Source organism: Rosa chinensis, chromosome 2 (genome assembly GCF_002994745.2).
Source record: "Rosa chinensis cultivar Old Blush chromosome 2, RchiOBHm-V2, whole genome shotgun sequence".
NCBI classification, from domain to species: domain Eukaryota; kingdom Viridiplantae; phylum Streptophyta; class Magnoliopsida; order Rosales; family Rosaceae; genus Rosa; species Rosa chinensis.
Window position 1 is genome coordinate 72,536,356 of NC_037089.1, and position 15,764 is coordinate 72,552,119.

Sequence of the window (15,764 nt, forward strand, 5' to 3'; positions counted from 1 at the left end):
TTAATAGTTAAATAGAAAAAAGTTTATGTTAATGTTATTAAAACTCTTTCAGCTGTATTGCAAATTAATATCTTCGTAATTTTTTTTTTTAAAGATTAATAACCTTTTCTTATAGATAAGGTGTAGGGAGAGAGAGTTTTAATCCAATCCCAAAATTTTCTCTCATGCATATTCAGACTTTAATATCCAATTATGCATCAGATTTATTCAAAGGGTCCTTGACCAAAAGCCCCAAAATGAGCCAAAGTTACCCCAGCAACAGATTTTTATTCTCACTAACCCAATTTAAAGAGAAATGACAACTTTTCCCTTCACCTAATTGAAAAACTACATGATGCCACTTTGTCCTCTCTCCTCTCTCTCTCTCTCTCCCCTCCCCGATCTCCACCTCCGGTTTCTCTATCTACAATTGTCGCGCCAGAGATGTAGTCCAAGCTAGAAGACGACGAAGAAGCTCCAGTCGAAGCTCCAGTCACTCCGACGTTCTCGTCGCTGTTCGATTGATCGGCAATCCCGAGCCTCCACAGCCTCGCCGTCGTAGCTATAATCGTTTCGGCACTCACCGTCGATTAGTTGCCCAGCGCCACCATGATCGACATTCTCCGTGCAGCTAGGTTGGAGTTCCGGTTCGTGCAGCAAGCTCGGAGGTCGCGTCATCCATCACCTGCGGTGAGTTCGTGTTGCAGCCTAAACTTCGATTCGGGTGTGCCTGCCTGTGTGTCTCTCTAGCTCCCCCCATCTGGACAACACCATTGAGCTGGGTTTCTCACAGTGTAAGTCTTCAACCGGCGAAGAAGGAAGAAGAGAATGGAGAGCAGCCAGATCTCTCACAGTACCGGTGGGTGCCCAAATCATTTTCTGGGTGCTCAAATTAGTTTTTTTTTTTTTAAGTAATGGGACAGAAGGAAAGAAAAAAAAAAATTTGAATGTCTATTAGGGGGCAATAGACGTTTTTAAATTAATATAATCTTTTCTTTTTTTCTTTAAACAAAGTTTTATTGTCTAAATTTTAGGAGATTAGTTCATATTCCAGCAACCGAAAGTTCTATTAGAGGATAATAGACGTCTATTGGGGGGGCAATAGACGTCTATTAGGGGGCAATAGACTATTAGGGAAATAGACGTCTATTGCCCCTCTATTGGAGGGAAATAGATATCTATTGGGGCAGTAAATCTTTTCAGTGGGCGGCGGCCGATTACCAGAATCTGCCAACCGGTGACCGAATTCCCGCGTAAGTTGGCCGGAATCCTGCGACATGTGACTAGATTCCTACAAAAGTTGGCCGGAATCCTGCGGCCGGTGACGGGGCTTCGGCGAAGTCTCCTATGGTTTCTCTCTCTCTCTCTCTCTAAGTAACAAGGGGTGAGGGTAAAATGGTATTAAAAAAAATTTAAAAAAAAAATCTTAATGGGGTATTAGGGAATACCTCCTTAGAGTGTTTTGGGTAAGAGAGAATTAAAAAAAACTTAATGGGGTAAGTAGGAAAAGAATCTCTAGAAATGGGGTAAATGGACAAAAACCCTTGGAGATAACCACTCCCCATCTCTTCCTTTACCTCCTTGACTTAAGAGTTTCATTTCCAGTATTCTTAGAGTTTTTTTTTTTGCTTTTTGTTTTCTCTCTTTTAAAAAAGAGGATCAAAGAATTTCACTCCTACCCCATGGTGACTCGAACTCATGACTTCGTACATAAGTAGTGGGTGCTCTAACCACTGAGCTAACACCACTTCGTCCTTCTTAGAGTTCTTTCTTCTTTCTCCTTGACTTACTGAAGTTTCTTTTTGTTTTTGTTTTGTAGAAGAGCAAGCCTGACTTCACTCATTTTACTCAAAAGGAATTATGGAATCTCCTTCAGCAATAGGTATTGAAACAAACTCAAACTCAAATTGAGTTAACCATCTCAGATATTAAAAATAATTATAACTGATTTTGAGCCAGTTATTCACTTCAAATTGGATTGATCTGTGTTGAATGTGTAGAAACATCAACGGTGTTAATATTTAAGTGCAAGACAAGCATTGGCAGTGATCAATGATTAAATATCTTATGATCGGGATTAAGAGGTTCTAATGTACGGGGAGAAAATTGAAAGACTTTGGGTATTAGTTTTTGATCTCGTTCGTTGGTATCAGTTTTGGTTGCTCGATCAGGCCTCGCAATAGAAGAAAGGAGAGGAGGGAAGAAAAGGATGTGATTTTCTAGAATTGGCGATTGAAAAATCTCTGCAATATATGCGGACTTTGTGTATTTTGTATCAGGTATGCAAAATACACAAAAATAAGGTAAATAATGTTTGCTAAACATGAAATCAATACCAAAAAAAAAATATGGAGACAAGCAATAAAAAAGAAAAAGAAAATAAAACTAACGCAATATTAAAAAAAGAAAAAATGGACACACCAAAGTCATAAGCGTGACTTTTGGTTAGTGGAGTCTGCAATAGAGAATACTCTTTTTCATTCCACGGCTGCACTGTATATTCATTAGATACGGTTATCCATATCCTCTAGAGCAAAAGATACAGAAAAATAGTAGTGTTCTATGAGGCTTAGGCTAGTAGTGATTCCGATATATATGGACCAAAGCAAAGCTAATGCATGGAATATGCTGGAATAGGCATAAGCCGATATCGATTTTTGAAATTAACAAGGGAGAACCGTCCCATCATTAGGAGGCCCTCAACTGCTTTGGAAAGCTACTTACACCGCTTAGAGCAAGTTCAGTAGTGCAGTCCTGACCGGTCTCCACCTAGAGAAGCTGAGTTGGTGACTGCAATGGAGGAAGAATCTGTTTCCAGCGGTGGCTTCCTGACCGGCATCTCCATGAACTTTCCTGACCCAGGCGAAGAAAAAGGCCAAGCTGAGAGCAAGTCCACCTGTTTGTTTTTGATCGGTCAGGAGCTAGATCTTGCTGAGGTGGTGACCTTGAACTTGCAAATCTGGTTTCCAGCGGTTTGTTTGTGACCAGCCAAAAACTTGGCTTTCTTGACCGAAGCCAAGAATTTAGTTATGGCCATGACTAAATCCATGACCCAGGCAAGAAATCAACTAGCAAGGCCCAGCCCGGAAACTTGGGCGACATCAGCAAATGAGGGGAGAAGGAGACGCGCCAGCAACGGAAGTGAAGGACAGCTGCTTGACACGTGGCGCCGCCACTCCCACACGCGTTGCTTCAGTCGCTTGTCGCACAGCGACATGGAATGGGCCGGAGTAGGAGCACATGGAAGAGAGCCATTGGAGGGCTTTGAAAATGATCCTAACAGTCATGAAATCCCAGGCCTTGGTTTTAATTTCCGGATCCAACGGCCAACAATTATATTTGTACTATATATATACGTAACGTTAATAAACGGTAACAAAAATAAATTATAAGAAATTCTAAAAATTTCTATATAAATACCTACTATTTATTTTACATCTCACACCAAAAAAATTATATTTCATAGTTACACCTTCCTCCACTTCATATAAAAACAATAAAATAAATAGTTAAAACAATCAATAAACAATGAAAATGAACAGTTAAAAATCGATGAACAGTGATACATGAACAGTATTGACTGGTCAAGAAAAAAACGGGTGGAAACCCATGTCCAGTGGCAGTGAACAGTTACTTGACTGGTTGACTTTTCGACCTTGACATTTCTTGACTACGGGTGAATTTGCTCTGATGACATATTTCTTGACCCTTCTTGCCCAGTTGCCAGCTCGGCCCAGTCCCTATCATGGGTGACGTTAGCGAGCTGGGTGAAGAGAGAGACGTGCATGCAGTTAAAAGAGTGGGCTGTTGGTGAGCACGTGGCTCAGTGCTATTGGCTTCTTCTTTGAAACCAATGTTGGGCTGTTGGTTTTAATTGAAGTCTCCATCCAATAACATTCAATTAATATGTTTGCAAATGTAATTAAAACAAACGGGTTATATATATATATATATATATATATATATATATATTTTAGGAGAAAAACTAGCTATAATTGGTAAGAAAAGTTAATTTAAAAAAAATCTAAAAATTGTAATAAATCCTCTATTTCATTTTTAATTCAAATATATTTCAAAAAATTCTCTAATTCTAAATCTTTTTAATAAGTTCTTAATTCAAATATATTTCAATTTTACAATAAACAAATTTAAAAAAAAAATTCAATGAACAGTAACTGATCGGTCAAGAAACAGAAGTGGTGGAAACACATGTCCAGTAGCAGTGAACAGTTCTTGACCGGTCGACCCAGTAACCTTGACATTTTCTCCCAACCGGTGAACATACTCTTAATATCAAAAACTTGTACGTCTGGTTCGTACTTGTCGGGAAAATCTTTCAATAGGATTCTGATCTCCAAAGGAAAATCGAAAACAAGTAGCGGTCATTATAAAACACCACGCCAAGTGACCACATAGCTAAAAAAGATTCGCAAAGAAGCTCCCCAATCACCGGATTCGGAATCATAACTAACCATGATGTTGTGACAACATGACATTGTTGACGTACGTACGTACATGAAAAGTTTGTTCTAAGAAACACCAAGAAAACTTGAACTAAGAAGCATTGACTTATCCGGTCAGATAATTGAGGCGGTATTTTCTATATCCCACTGTATATAAATCAACCGTCGTGGCTAGCCCCTGCCCGGTGTTGCGATCTTAGATTATAACCGCTCTCTCGCCGCCAACGGTACTCTTCTTCTTTTCTGTCCAACTTCATTCTTACCAACATCATCATCACCAATAAGGATTAAGCGCGAGTTCAAGACCACAAAGCTATAGGAAACGCCGCTGTCTGTATAGTGTTTCACACCAACATGGGGAACAGGCAGACGCCTCAGTCTGTCCCCTTTGCTTTCAACGACCCATAAAAATTCATCTTCGTTGCCATTAGATGATGATTTTGTTGTTTTCTGACCTTCTTCTTCATCCACATTATTCTCCTAAACCCTAAACCAGAAACACGAGTTACCAACCCAAAACAAAACCCTGATTCCTTTTTGTATTCTTTCGACTCTTGAGGAAAAATTTATAATAATATGGCTGAATAAGGAGAATATATATACACTAGGAAATTTAGTAAATAAATAAAAAAATTGTTGTTGTTGAGCAAGATAGGGAGTTTTTTTTATTAGGAACCAAAAGATTACTCCCAACCAATCAACTGAGAAAAAAAAAAAACTAATCAACTGGATGTCAATTCATTCCAGGTTTGAATCATTCGATCTCTAATTTTCCATCTTCGTTGTCGGAAAGGTCAATGGTTGTTTTGATGTTTGAGTTCTCTGAGTTTCAGGTTTTTGGGGCCATTGTTTGTCTAACGTACAACTCCACTATTGGAAAAGATAAAATTACATATATGTAGAATTCTCAAAAAAAAAAAAAAAAAACATATATGTAGACAATAATTAATTAATTATCATCAAATTCATATCATAGAGTTGCAAGTTGCAAATGGAAAAGAGCACACTAGATCAGTATGCAGAAGACACAAAGTTCACCTGTTCAAATAATGCATGAACATCCTCTAAAAAACATAAAATAATAATGAAAGAACATAATCAAGGGCAAACATTAATCGATCATTATCTCATCAAATCATTCCCATGAGCTTCTGTTATTGCTGTAAGAATCGGCTGCCATGTCACAACCCGTACCCTCCTTCTCCCTCGGAGAGATTTTAGAGAACTCGAGCTTTCACTCGAATCTTGCTCCTCGATTTCGCTGTGAGTCTTCTCCGGCCTGTGCTTCACATCAAGGCCAGCAAATGTCACATGTTTCTTGATGCCACGAAAAGTCACATGCTTCTTGCCATCACTTTTGTTTCTGCTAATAGCACTACAAATAGAAGCGTCACTCTCACTTGCATCACCAACTGCACTACCGACATCTCTCCTCTGTGGTAGAGTCTCAGTTGATACATCAATAGACGATTGAGACATGAAACAATTGGCTGAAAAATCCTTCCCGGGTCTTCGTATTCTGCGACGGAGCTTCCTCACAGTCCTGCGGGGTACAAGAAAGACTTTCTCTCCGGGTGTGAGTATTGCATCCGGCTTCACTACTGAGTCCCACGGCCGCCTGAAGACTTCAGGCCTAGCGAGCAAGAAAGAAGGGTACTTCTCCAAAATATTGGCTGCAGGAATAGCCATGTAGTAACTCTCAACATTTCCACCTGCGTGAACAACCTTCAAAATAGAGTTGCTGCCCGTCTCTGACTGTGCCGGAGCTTGCTTAGGCGGCACCGGCACAGGCACAGGCACACGCCTTGAGAATGGCTTAAGTTTACCGATATTGAGGAATTTGTGGAGCATGACAACTTGGCTATAGTTCTTCTGCAAAGTACTGGACATCAATCGTAGCAGTCAGTCCAGAGCTGAAACAATACGCACCCTTTATAACATTCCGCACATCGATGCATACTAAGAGTCCCTTCTGGAGCTCGGGGTAACGTTGATTGGGCTAAGTAATTCAAAGATGCTGATAACAACGGTTAAATTAGTATAGGACAAATCTAGGCAAGCAACACAAGAGTCCGTGGCTGGCTCTGGCTCTGGCTCTGGCTTGGTTGTGACTTGTGACTCTGTGAGCACTCAGCAGAAAGCATCAATAAACATTGGCCTGCAGTTGATTTCAAAAGCGTGTTCTACAAATAAAGTATACTTCAACAATCGTCAATTCATCATCAAACTCATCGCAGCCAAAACTGATCAAATATTGTCAGGCTTCTTGCTCACTGTTTATATCGTTCCAATTTTATCGGATTTCCCCCAAGGGGCAACGACACCACTTATAACAATCATGTAAGACAGACTATTCATGCTCATCAATCTTTTGATACGCACCACTATGGGAAACAATCACCATGCCAAGAAGAGATCTAATTAGCTGGTAGGTATTACTATAACGGTGAAGGGTATAACAAAAAGAGACTTCTGCACTATGATATCAAAATCCATCTACATAATTTTTATTTGGACAAAGGAATAAATGGCCCTGAAACCCTGCAAACTATGAGAAGCAATGACAGTGAACTAAAACAATTGAGATGTTTGCTTCTGTTATACCAATACAACAGTTCAATACAGATTTTCCTTGCTATCAAAATTCACTTTACAGGTAAGACAGCAGAAAGAGAACAATGGACTTGAAAAATTCTTCACCAGCCTATATCTTACCTTCCAAAACCTATAAAACCTCAAATATATAAGAGTAAAAGAATGAAAGAGATTCTCACCACTCAACAGTAAATTCTAAGTTCAAGAACTTCCAAAGAAATGTAGAAAGAAAGAACAAAGGAGGAGAAGGAAGCGGAAGAGATGAGAGACTTGAAACTAAGGGAAGGGGAAAATGGTAACACCATAAAGCAGCAAAAAGAGAAGACCTGCCATTTCTACCTTGACTAACTAAAATGGTCAATATCAGTTACAGGTGGATTGCACCTTTTATGTCCTCAACCCAAACATTCAGAAGATACTATCAGCAACTCTTTTTTTCAGCCTCCTTTTACAGATTTACACTCAATCTCTGCCAACTTGGTATCTTCTTGATGTCTCCCTCCATCCAAAATAGTTTGAGTTGCCCAAAACAATTCCTGAGACTGGACTTGCAATTCTTCTGTTTCAGTAGTTGCTCGGCCAGTTGATTTGTTGTGCATGCTGAGGCTGCTGATAAACACTTCCCCCAGGTCCCACCATGTCAACTGCCCCAGCCATGGTTTGGGACTGTTGCAGAAGTGGATGGACAGCTGCAGCTGATACTGCTTGTGCAGGGTGGTAGAAACCATGGCCAGCCTGCGTTGGAGTGAAAGTCACATGCTGACCCTGTGGAGGAAGGTTGTAAAATGAACTTGTTAAGCTGGGCATTTCTCGGTTAGGTGCAGCAACCCATACAGATGAACCTTCACTCTGTAGAAAAGCCATTTGTAAATATCATGCATTGTAGGGAAATTGCAGAAGTTTATGTCCTAAGAAATAAGAACAGATCACAGCAAAACCTACACTCTTCAAGATTTATAATTATTATATTAACATCCCAAAGGAGAAAGGGACACCAAAGATCAATAGGTAAAGATGAAAACCAACCTGCTGTCCGGTGATGTATACATTACTCTCCTTGAACTGAGATGTGCTAAGATCTTCATTGGGAGTAGTGTTTCCTGCAGTCGTGGCAGGACTGGGATTATAACCAGCTGGGGAAGAGCCATAGGGCCCATATCCACTTGCCATTCCCATGTGATTTGAGTTTCCTGTATTAGTCCCTGCTTTGTATTGTGGCAGTGAGTATTTGACTCCTGTGGCAGCAGCTGCTGGTGGAGCTGGATACACACCACCTGCTTGAGGTTGTTGAGGAAATGCTCCATTACCCAAATATTGGTGGATAGGAGGCGGAACATAGAATGGGTTAAAGTAGTGACTGTAAGGAATGTAGTTAGCATAATGAGGAATGTGCACCCCAGCTGGCGGTCGGAAGACAGGAACTGGCTGCTGAGTTACAGCTATTGAGCTTTGCACAAGCCCAGAAGCCTGTGTCACCAATGGTGTTGGACCTGCTGCTGAAAGAACCCCACCCTGCTAATAGACAAAATAGCATTAAAAAAAGGGCGTAACTGAAATCCCAGCACAAGATACACACATCTTAGACAGACATACCCTTCAATTTTTCCATCAGAGAACAATAATTGAAACAAAAGTAGTACCACTGCTTCATAATATTTAAGACTATGTAGTATTTAATGCAAATCTTGACAACTAGATGGTTTACATAAATGCAAGATTTTACGCTAGTATAATTTTAAGCCCTGTTGCACATTTTCATGAGAAAAGACCACAAATGAATTGATACTTTCAAGATCACACATGGGGGGGGAGGTGCTTGACCATATAATGCCTTTGTTCCAGGCATGCATGTGAGTTGCTACTTGCTAGTGTGCATGGTGGAGTTGTCTAAGCACAAAACGTTTTTAAAAATTAAGAACTAATCAGGTGTTATTATTGTTGTTTACCCTAAAAGATAAAATAATCCAAATAACTTGTACTGGTCAGTAACAAACTTCTGCCAAATAGCTTTTACTTCGGTTTCTGCCACATAACTGTTCCCAAATGTAGTAGTGACAAATTCAAACAGGATAATGCAGACAAATAGCATATTGTAACTCAACAATTCCTGGTTCTAGTTTGCTTTAATCTAACCGCCCCCCCCCCCCCCCCCCCCCCACACACACACACACACACACACACAAAAACACAACCACCACCAAAAGAAAGTAAGAAACAGTAGCATTAACTTGAGAAGTAATGAAAAATTATTAAGCTATGAAGATGCATAAAAAATAAACTTTAGTGCAAACTAAACTGCGAACCTCTTGTGGAGACTGAGAACTTGGAGGCAATACTCCAACATTGCCATTGTACTTTGTTGATACCCCAGGAGATGGAAAAGGAGAAAGACGGCCATCACTATCAGCACCTGAGCGGTAAAATTGGGCATAATAACTTGCTGGGTCAAGGGGTTGTTGTACCTGTGGATACACAGTTATGATGACTACATTTGATTGCAAAATCAGAGAAAACACTCTGCAAAAACATCTAATATCCAAGTTTCACAAGTCGAATCAGTTGACAAATTTTTCATACATCAATCAACAAGTTAAACTTCAGAAGTCATTGCACATCTATGCATGCAATCCGATTAATTGGGATCAAGGGTTAGTAATCACATAGGAGTTGCAATATCAAAATATTCAACAAGGCACAACCTATAAGCAATTTTTAAATATAGCCAAATCAGATAACTGAAATTAGGTTTATGAGCTTACTACAAAGCTTGGAAGCCGAGATATATCACGTGCTTGAGATTCAGAGTTTTCAAATGCCGCAAGCTGACTCCCTAAAATTGGAGGTACAATACCAAAACTATAATTCGGAGAAGTATTAGCCACTGGGAGCTGATGACCTCCAGAAGTCAATACAGTGTCATGCTTAGATTCATTATGTCCTTGGGCTGCACTGGATGAGACATCACCCTCAACAGATGATAGATTTTCAAGCATATGAGTAGGTGATTGCGAATGATCAGGAAAATCACCCTCATCAGCAGTTGCCAACACATTTTGATTGCTGGATCCAACATGTTAACAAAATAACATCAGCACGTGTTAAGAGAAATTATAGGGATAATATACTACCACATGAAAAATGGAAATACAGGGATTTGAAGTAGAATTTTGTCAAATTTTACTAACAATAGAGTGCAATGCTAAATCCAAACAGAGGTTAAACAAAGTGGTGGAAAGATATATGTCTGCTTGATCGGGAATGAGATCAAATTAATTATTAAGGTCTAACAAAGTCTTTTGTTTTGCCACAAAATGCACCAAACAACAAAGCTGTTTAAGTAAAATAATTATCATACAAACCTTGAGGACTGTTCCTCCACAGATTCTTCAATAACCTGAGAAGTTTCAGACCGAGGGGTAGAGCTCTTCTCACTCTCAGGACCACTGACATAGCTATTCGTTACACCAAAAGTTGCCCCAAAGCTTCCAAAACTCAACTTGTTTCGTTCAGACTCAGGAACGTGTATGTGATTTGGAAGAATAACTAATTTGCGCTGTGGAAGCTGTGGAAGGTGTAATTCCTCTAGCTTCTTCTGCAGTTTTGAAGTTGCTTCTTCCGAATCAAGGACACTTGAAACAGGTTGTGACTGCGGAGAGACCTCTACCAAATCAGCAGGCACCTCAGGTGCAGCTACATTAGCTGTTGCTTGACCTTGAACAACAGCAGAAACTATGGGCTTTGGTTTCCACTCCTTGTTGGTACCAACTGCCGAAGTAGAAATCATAAATTCAGACTATCATAAACATTCAAGCAATAAAAGATGAAGTCATCAGGTGTATTTTTTCTTGAGAAAAATTAAATGACAACTTAGTAATTACATAATCACTATAGCTTCCTCCTTGTAATTGAATATAATTTTCTATTAGCCCATCATACAAATTATCACCCATAAAGCTATCATTGAGCAACATGCTATATTAAACAAACTCTGATTTTTTTTCTTTGCAAAGAATACATTGACCATATAAAAGAGAACTGAGAAAAAGGAACCAAAGAAAAGAGAGACAGACTTCTATTTGTCAAGTAACAAAACATGAGTAAGGTGGTTGTTCTATTCTCCCATGTAAAAATCAAAAGTCAGCAACTCACACTTACAAGAATCACCTTTTGAATCAATTATAAAAACACTCGCTCATTCTAACCAATCCTTTTGCATTTGAATCAATTTGACTGGATGCTTCAAAAGGATCAGTACAACTTCAACTTTGAGTAGGATGCAAAAGCTCAACAATATGATAACAAAAGCAAACAAAATTCATTATACTTTCCTTTTATTTTTCCTCTTCTGTTGGGGAGCAGTTACAAGATGAAGCCTAACTTTTTATAGAACCCTAGAGTTTCACAGAGACCATATGACCTCTTGAGAAATTTAAGTACACAACACAATCATTTAAATAAACCTCTGCTGACAGACAAACAAACCTAATATATTACCTTTTTGAGTGCCAATTAGTTGTTGCGACCGGCTACTATAATTAGATGATGGCCGACTAACCGAACCGCCATGAGTTGATGTAGATGAAGGATGTGAAAAATCAGAGGGCTGAGTTTTCCCAACTCCCTGTGTTTTGCTTGTTGTTTTTCCTTGTGCTAAAGAGCTGCCAACCTCAGAAGCTGCTATATTGTCACCCAAAAAAGCTATTATTAGTTAAGCATCATCTTTTTTTCTTTTTCTTTCTTTTTTGGTGAAAACTTAAGCATCATCTAGATTCTAGATACTCAGGGGAGGGGAAAGGAAATAATCTATAAAACTAATAAAATTTCCAAAGAATTCTAGTTGCATTTGGCTCACCAGGAGGATGATGGCTCACAACTTCACGTTTGATTGTGCCCACAGAACCTGGGAGCCGTGAATCATTAGACGGCACCAGTACAGGATCAGAGGGGGAAAAGCATGCTCCCAATGTAGACGCTGGGTTTGGCAAAACTGAGCTACTACTGGAGCTTGGTGCAGCCTGCTCGTGCAAGTCCTCATTTCCGAATGCACTGGTGGGGATTTTTTTTGCATCCACTGCAGAGACCGAGCTACCCGATTTATCCCCAACCAATGACAAACTTATTTCAGCACTAGTTCCAGTAGATAACTGTGAGGCAGGCACAACAGTAGTAGTTCCCGAAGCCACATTGGAAGGACCACCCACAATCACAGTTACAGAGCTGTAAATGATTTTAAACATAATTGTTCATGTTGTATTTATATGAACTACATTCAGAAAAAGGACCGTGAAAAATGTAAAAATGCATTGCATTTTAAAGTGATAGCCACCTTGTTACCAGACTTCTCTCTTTAGTTTTTGTCTCACGAGTGGTTGGCAAAGAGGGAGCAACACCTTTCTCTGCAACCTGAGCGGGTCCATTCTCAGTTCCAGGACCTGAGTTCCTGCCACCACCGGCATCTGACAAGTACACAAAAAGAAAATTAGCTTGGTTGCATCAACTGAAATTAATGGCACAAGAAATTCAAAATCCTAAAACAATTGCACAGCATGTTAATAAACGTTCCCTCTATTGATGAGGGAAGAGATGGTTTCCCTCAATTCTACGAAAAGCCAGACATACCCAGAAAATAAACAGGTGTAGCACAGCTAAGTGTTGGATTAACACAAAGCCAGTAGCAGTTAGAAAGTATAAAACAGTTATCAATGATAGACATATATAACTTATTAATCAGCAAACATAATCAAAGTCATATAATTGAACCCAAATTTTGACAAGGGTACAAAGGAAACTACAGAATACTGAGCCACAAACAAGTTATATAACTTCTATTTGAACTTCACTTACCATGTGGTGGACGAGATGAAAAATTCACCCGACCACCCCTACCCCCCCTACCCGGCATTCCAGGCCTCCACCGTGGCTCTGCAGACTCTCTGTTGTTCAGATTCTGCAAGATATTCGACAATCAGTTGGGGCTTAAAGCTAAAAAAAAAATACTATCTGCATCAGAAGTAAAATAATAAGTACCTGAAAACACATAACCGAATTTCTTTTTCTGTTCTTTTTTTTTAAATAAAACAAACGAGTTGCTTCATGATAGAACCAGTTTAAAGGCCCACTAAATTACCGACCAGCTGCGAAATTATAATCTCTTACCTCTTTTCTCTTGTCACGTTTCCTTTTGACCTCATGAAATGGATCTGCAGACCGACATATAAACTCTTATTTAAAAAGAAAGTAACAATTAGAAGGAGCAAGAACAGCAGAAAGATTATATGGAAATAATCATTCACATAGTAGAGATGGACATAGAGGCATTAACTTTATTTTGTCTGTTAGCAGCTACCATGCAGGAAATGCACAACAACAGACAACCATGAATAATTACTCACATGCAAAGGATCAGAAGTGGCACCTTTACTGAATTGCCTATGTCAAAGTGTGTGAGTGGGCATGCACAACAGGTAAGCATGAGGAGAAGGAGGAGAAGAGGAGGAAGAGGGGGAGGTTCAGATAGTGTTCAGCTGTCTAACAGCTTTCTACACTAACAAAGGTCAACACATAAATCTTGCATTGACACTGCAAGTCAACAACAACCAAAAGACACCCACCAACACTGATGTCTACATCGTTACTGCTAATATTATTCGATAAAGATTCATCCATTATCACAATAAAGCACAACGATCTCTTTGCTTTACTGGCATGCGCTATTACTATAGGCTTTGCATTGTGCGGAACCAGGTGCTAAAAAAATCTGTTGAGAGGGCGGTAGCAATCTCTGCGGAAGCAATACATGATACATTTTCATTTTTCGACAAACTGAACAATGCATTGTGCCAAATGCAACAATAATTCATATAGTACATAGCTCAAATATTTCGGACCAAAAACTGAGGCCGAACACAAAGTTTTGTTTCATTTTTCACCAATGTTCAGGACTACAAATGGAGAACTAAACCTAACAACAGTATTTCAACATCAACTAAAGAATGAGGATAGTAAAAGCTATTAATTACTCCTGGACCCCAAAAGTGACCACAAGCTTAATACATAATCAAATCCTAATCCTAAAACCAAGTCCAGATCTTTACATTTTGCGCGAAATGGCATAGTCACTCAAACAAAGTAGAGCTTAATTCATAAACACAATATCAGAACCAAACAAAACCTCATGAAGGCACACCAAACAGTGAAACCCCATCATAGCAAATCAAAAACCCAACTCAAATTCCCACTCCCCACAATCAAAAATCAAATCAAACCCGAAAACGAACCAGACCCAGTAGCAAAGACAAGAACTTTACCTCACAGATCACATCAGATTACTCAAACAGAATCGCAACAATCAAAACCCAATCCAAAGCAGAGCAAGAGAATAAAAAATTGGAGGGTACCCTGAAGGAGAAGTTTCTGCGCGGTCTCGTTGGGATCCATGTTACATTCCTTGAGCATTGCATAGATTTCTTCCTCGCTGTGATTGCCTGTGATCTCTTTGATGTCCTGGATCGTCTTCCTCACACTGTTTGGGATTGAAACCCTAAACCCACCACCACTACTCATCTTTGCAGACCCAGAAAACCCGAAAGACCCAGACTTTATAGTTTCTGAGAGAGAATGTGAAATAGACAGAGAGACTCTGGTGGAGAAGAAAAATGAATTGCTGGGTTCCCAATTCCTCTGATTTCAAAGATGAACACTATATCAACATGAAGAACTAAAAACAAAGAAAGAAAAAAAAAACTGGGAAAAAATAAAAAAGAAAAGAGATGAACTTTTTTAATGGGTAGTTTTGAATTGATCTACGACAAGTAGACAGACAGAATGAGAACGAGAACAAGAAGAGAGGAGAACGAGGGGGGGAAGGGAGCTAAATGAAAGTGTTTTTGGAGTGTAGGGCTTTTTGGTTTTTCATTTTTATATGTTTTAATTATTTTTGGCAATTTTTATTTTTGGTTTTTTTTAATAATTATTTTGATTCCCAATTGCCTTTTAAAAAAAATATATATACAGGTTTTTCTTCACTGTGTGTGTGCTATAAAAATCTGTGCTTTTTTGATGTTTTTTTGTTCTGGGAGGTCAGCAGACTGAGCACCATGATATGAATAATGAATGGAACCAAGTGGGAATGCTGGTTCCATGTTTTTGCAGTAGAACACTACTTTTCAGAATGTGTTTGTTATCCTAGCTCAATCATACCACTAGCTCGACATGATGGACTGGTAGACCTTGGTAGTACTTGGTACTTTTTTTTTTCTTTTTTTTTTTACAACAGTAACCTTACAGCTGCCACCGCATCTGATTGAAGTACATGAAGCAAGGAAGGAGGCGGGTTCAGAAACCAATCTACTTGGTACTTTGGTAGATTAGTTTGGTCATTAGTCCCCCAATTTTTCATCAATTAAAAGAGTTCTAGGTATGCAAATCATAGCAACTCCAAAGGTGAAAAACTCGCTCAATTGTTGGGAATACCCAAAATGCATATATGGACGGTCATAAATTTTATTTTCCTTATAGAAATTCATACTGGATATAGTGTAATGTCAAATTCGCATCTTACGATTCTTTTTAGTCTGATGGACTTTTATTCATTGTTATATAGTAAATAGATTCTCTGTAAGCCAACGGATAGATTGACTGTCCGTTTTAATATAATGCACTTTTATTCATCGCTATCCAGCGGATAGATTCTCTGTGAGCCGACGGACATATTGATTGTCCGTTTTA

The 15,764-nt window shown here is 39.2% G+C and overlaps 1 protein-coding gene across 5 annotated transcripts; it reads right to left on the reverse strand.

Moving 5' to 3' along the window:
- Positions 1-7,003: 7,003 nt before the first annotated feature.
- Positions 7,004-14,925, reverse strand: LOC112186783 (mucin-12). Of its 5 annotated transcripts, none has more exons than XM_024325295.2 (11): positions 14,435-14,925; positions 13,194-13,237; positions 12,882-12,984; positions 12,364-12,493; positions 11,890-12,254; positions 11,532-11,714; positions 10,397-10,805; positions 9,797-10,097; positions 9,341-9,499; positions 8,064-8,549; positions 7,004-7,802 (listed from the first exon to the last, which is right to left on the reverse strand). In XM_024325295.2, the coding sequence occupies exons 1-11, from the start codon at positions 14,598-14,600 to the stop codon at positions 7,602-7,604; spliced, it is 2,547 nt and encodes an 848-aa protein (XP_024181063.1). In that variant the 5' UTR covers positions 14,601-14,925; the 3' UTR covers positions 7,004-7,601. The 5 variants fall into 5 exon arrangements, with proteins under 5 accessions (XP_024181063.1, XP_024181061.1, XP_024181062.1 ...); XM_024325293.2 differs by having other exon boundaries at positions 7,010-7,886; positions 11,532-11,711; positions 14,435-14,923; XM_024325294.2 differs by having other exon boundaries at positions 7,010-7,886; positions 10,397-10,802; positions 14,435-14,923.
- Between the last annotated feature and the right edge of the window lie 839 nt (positions 14,926-15,764).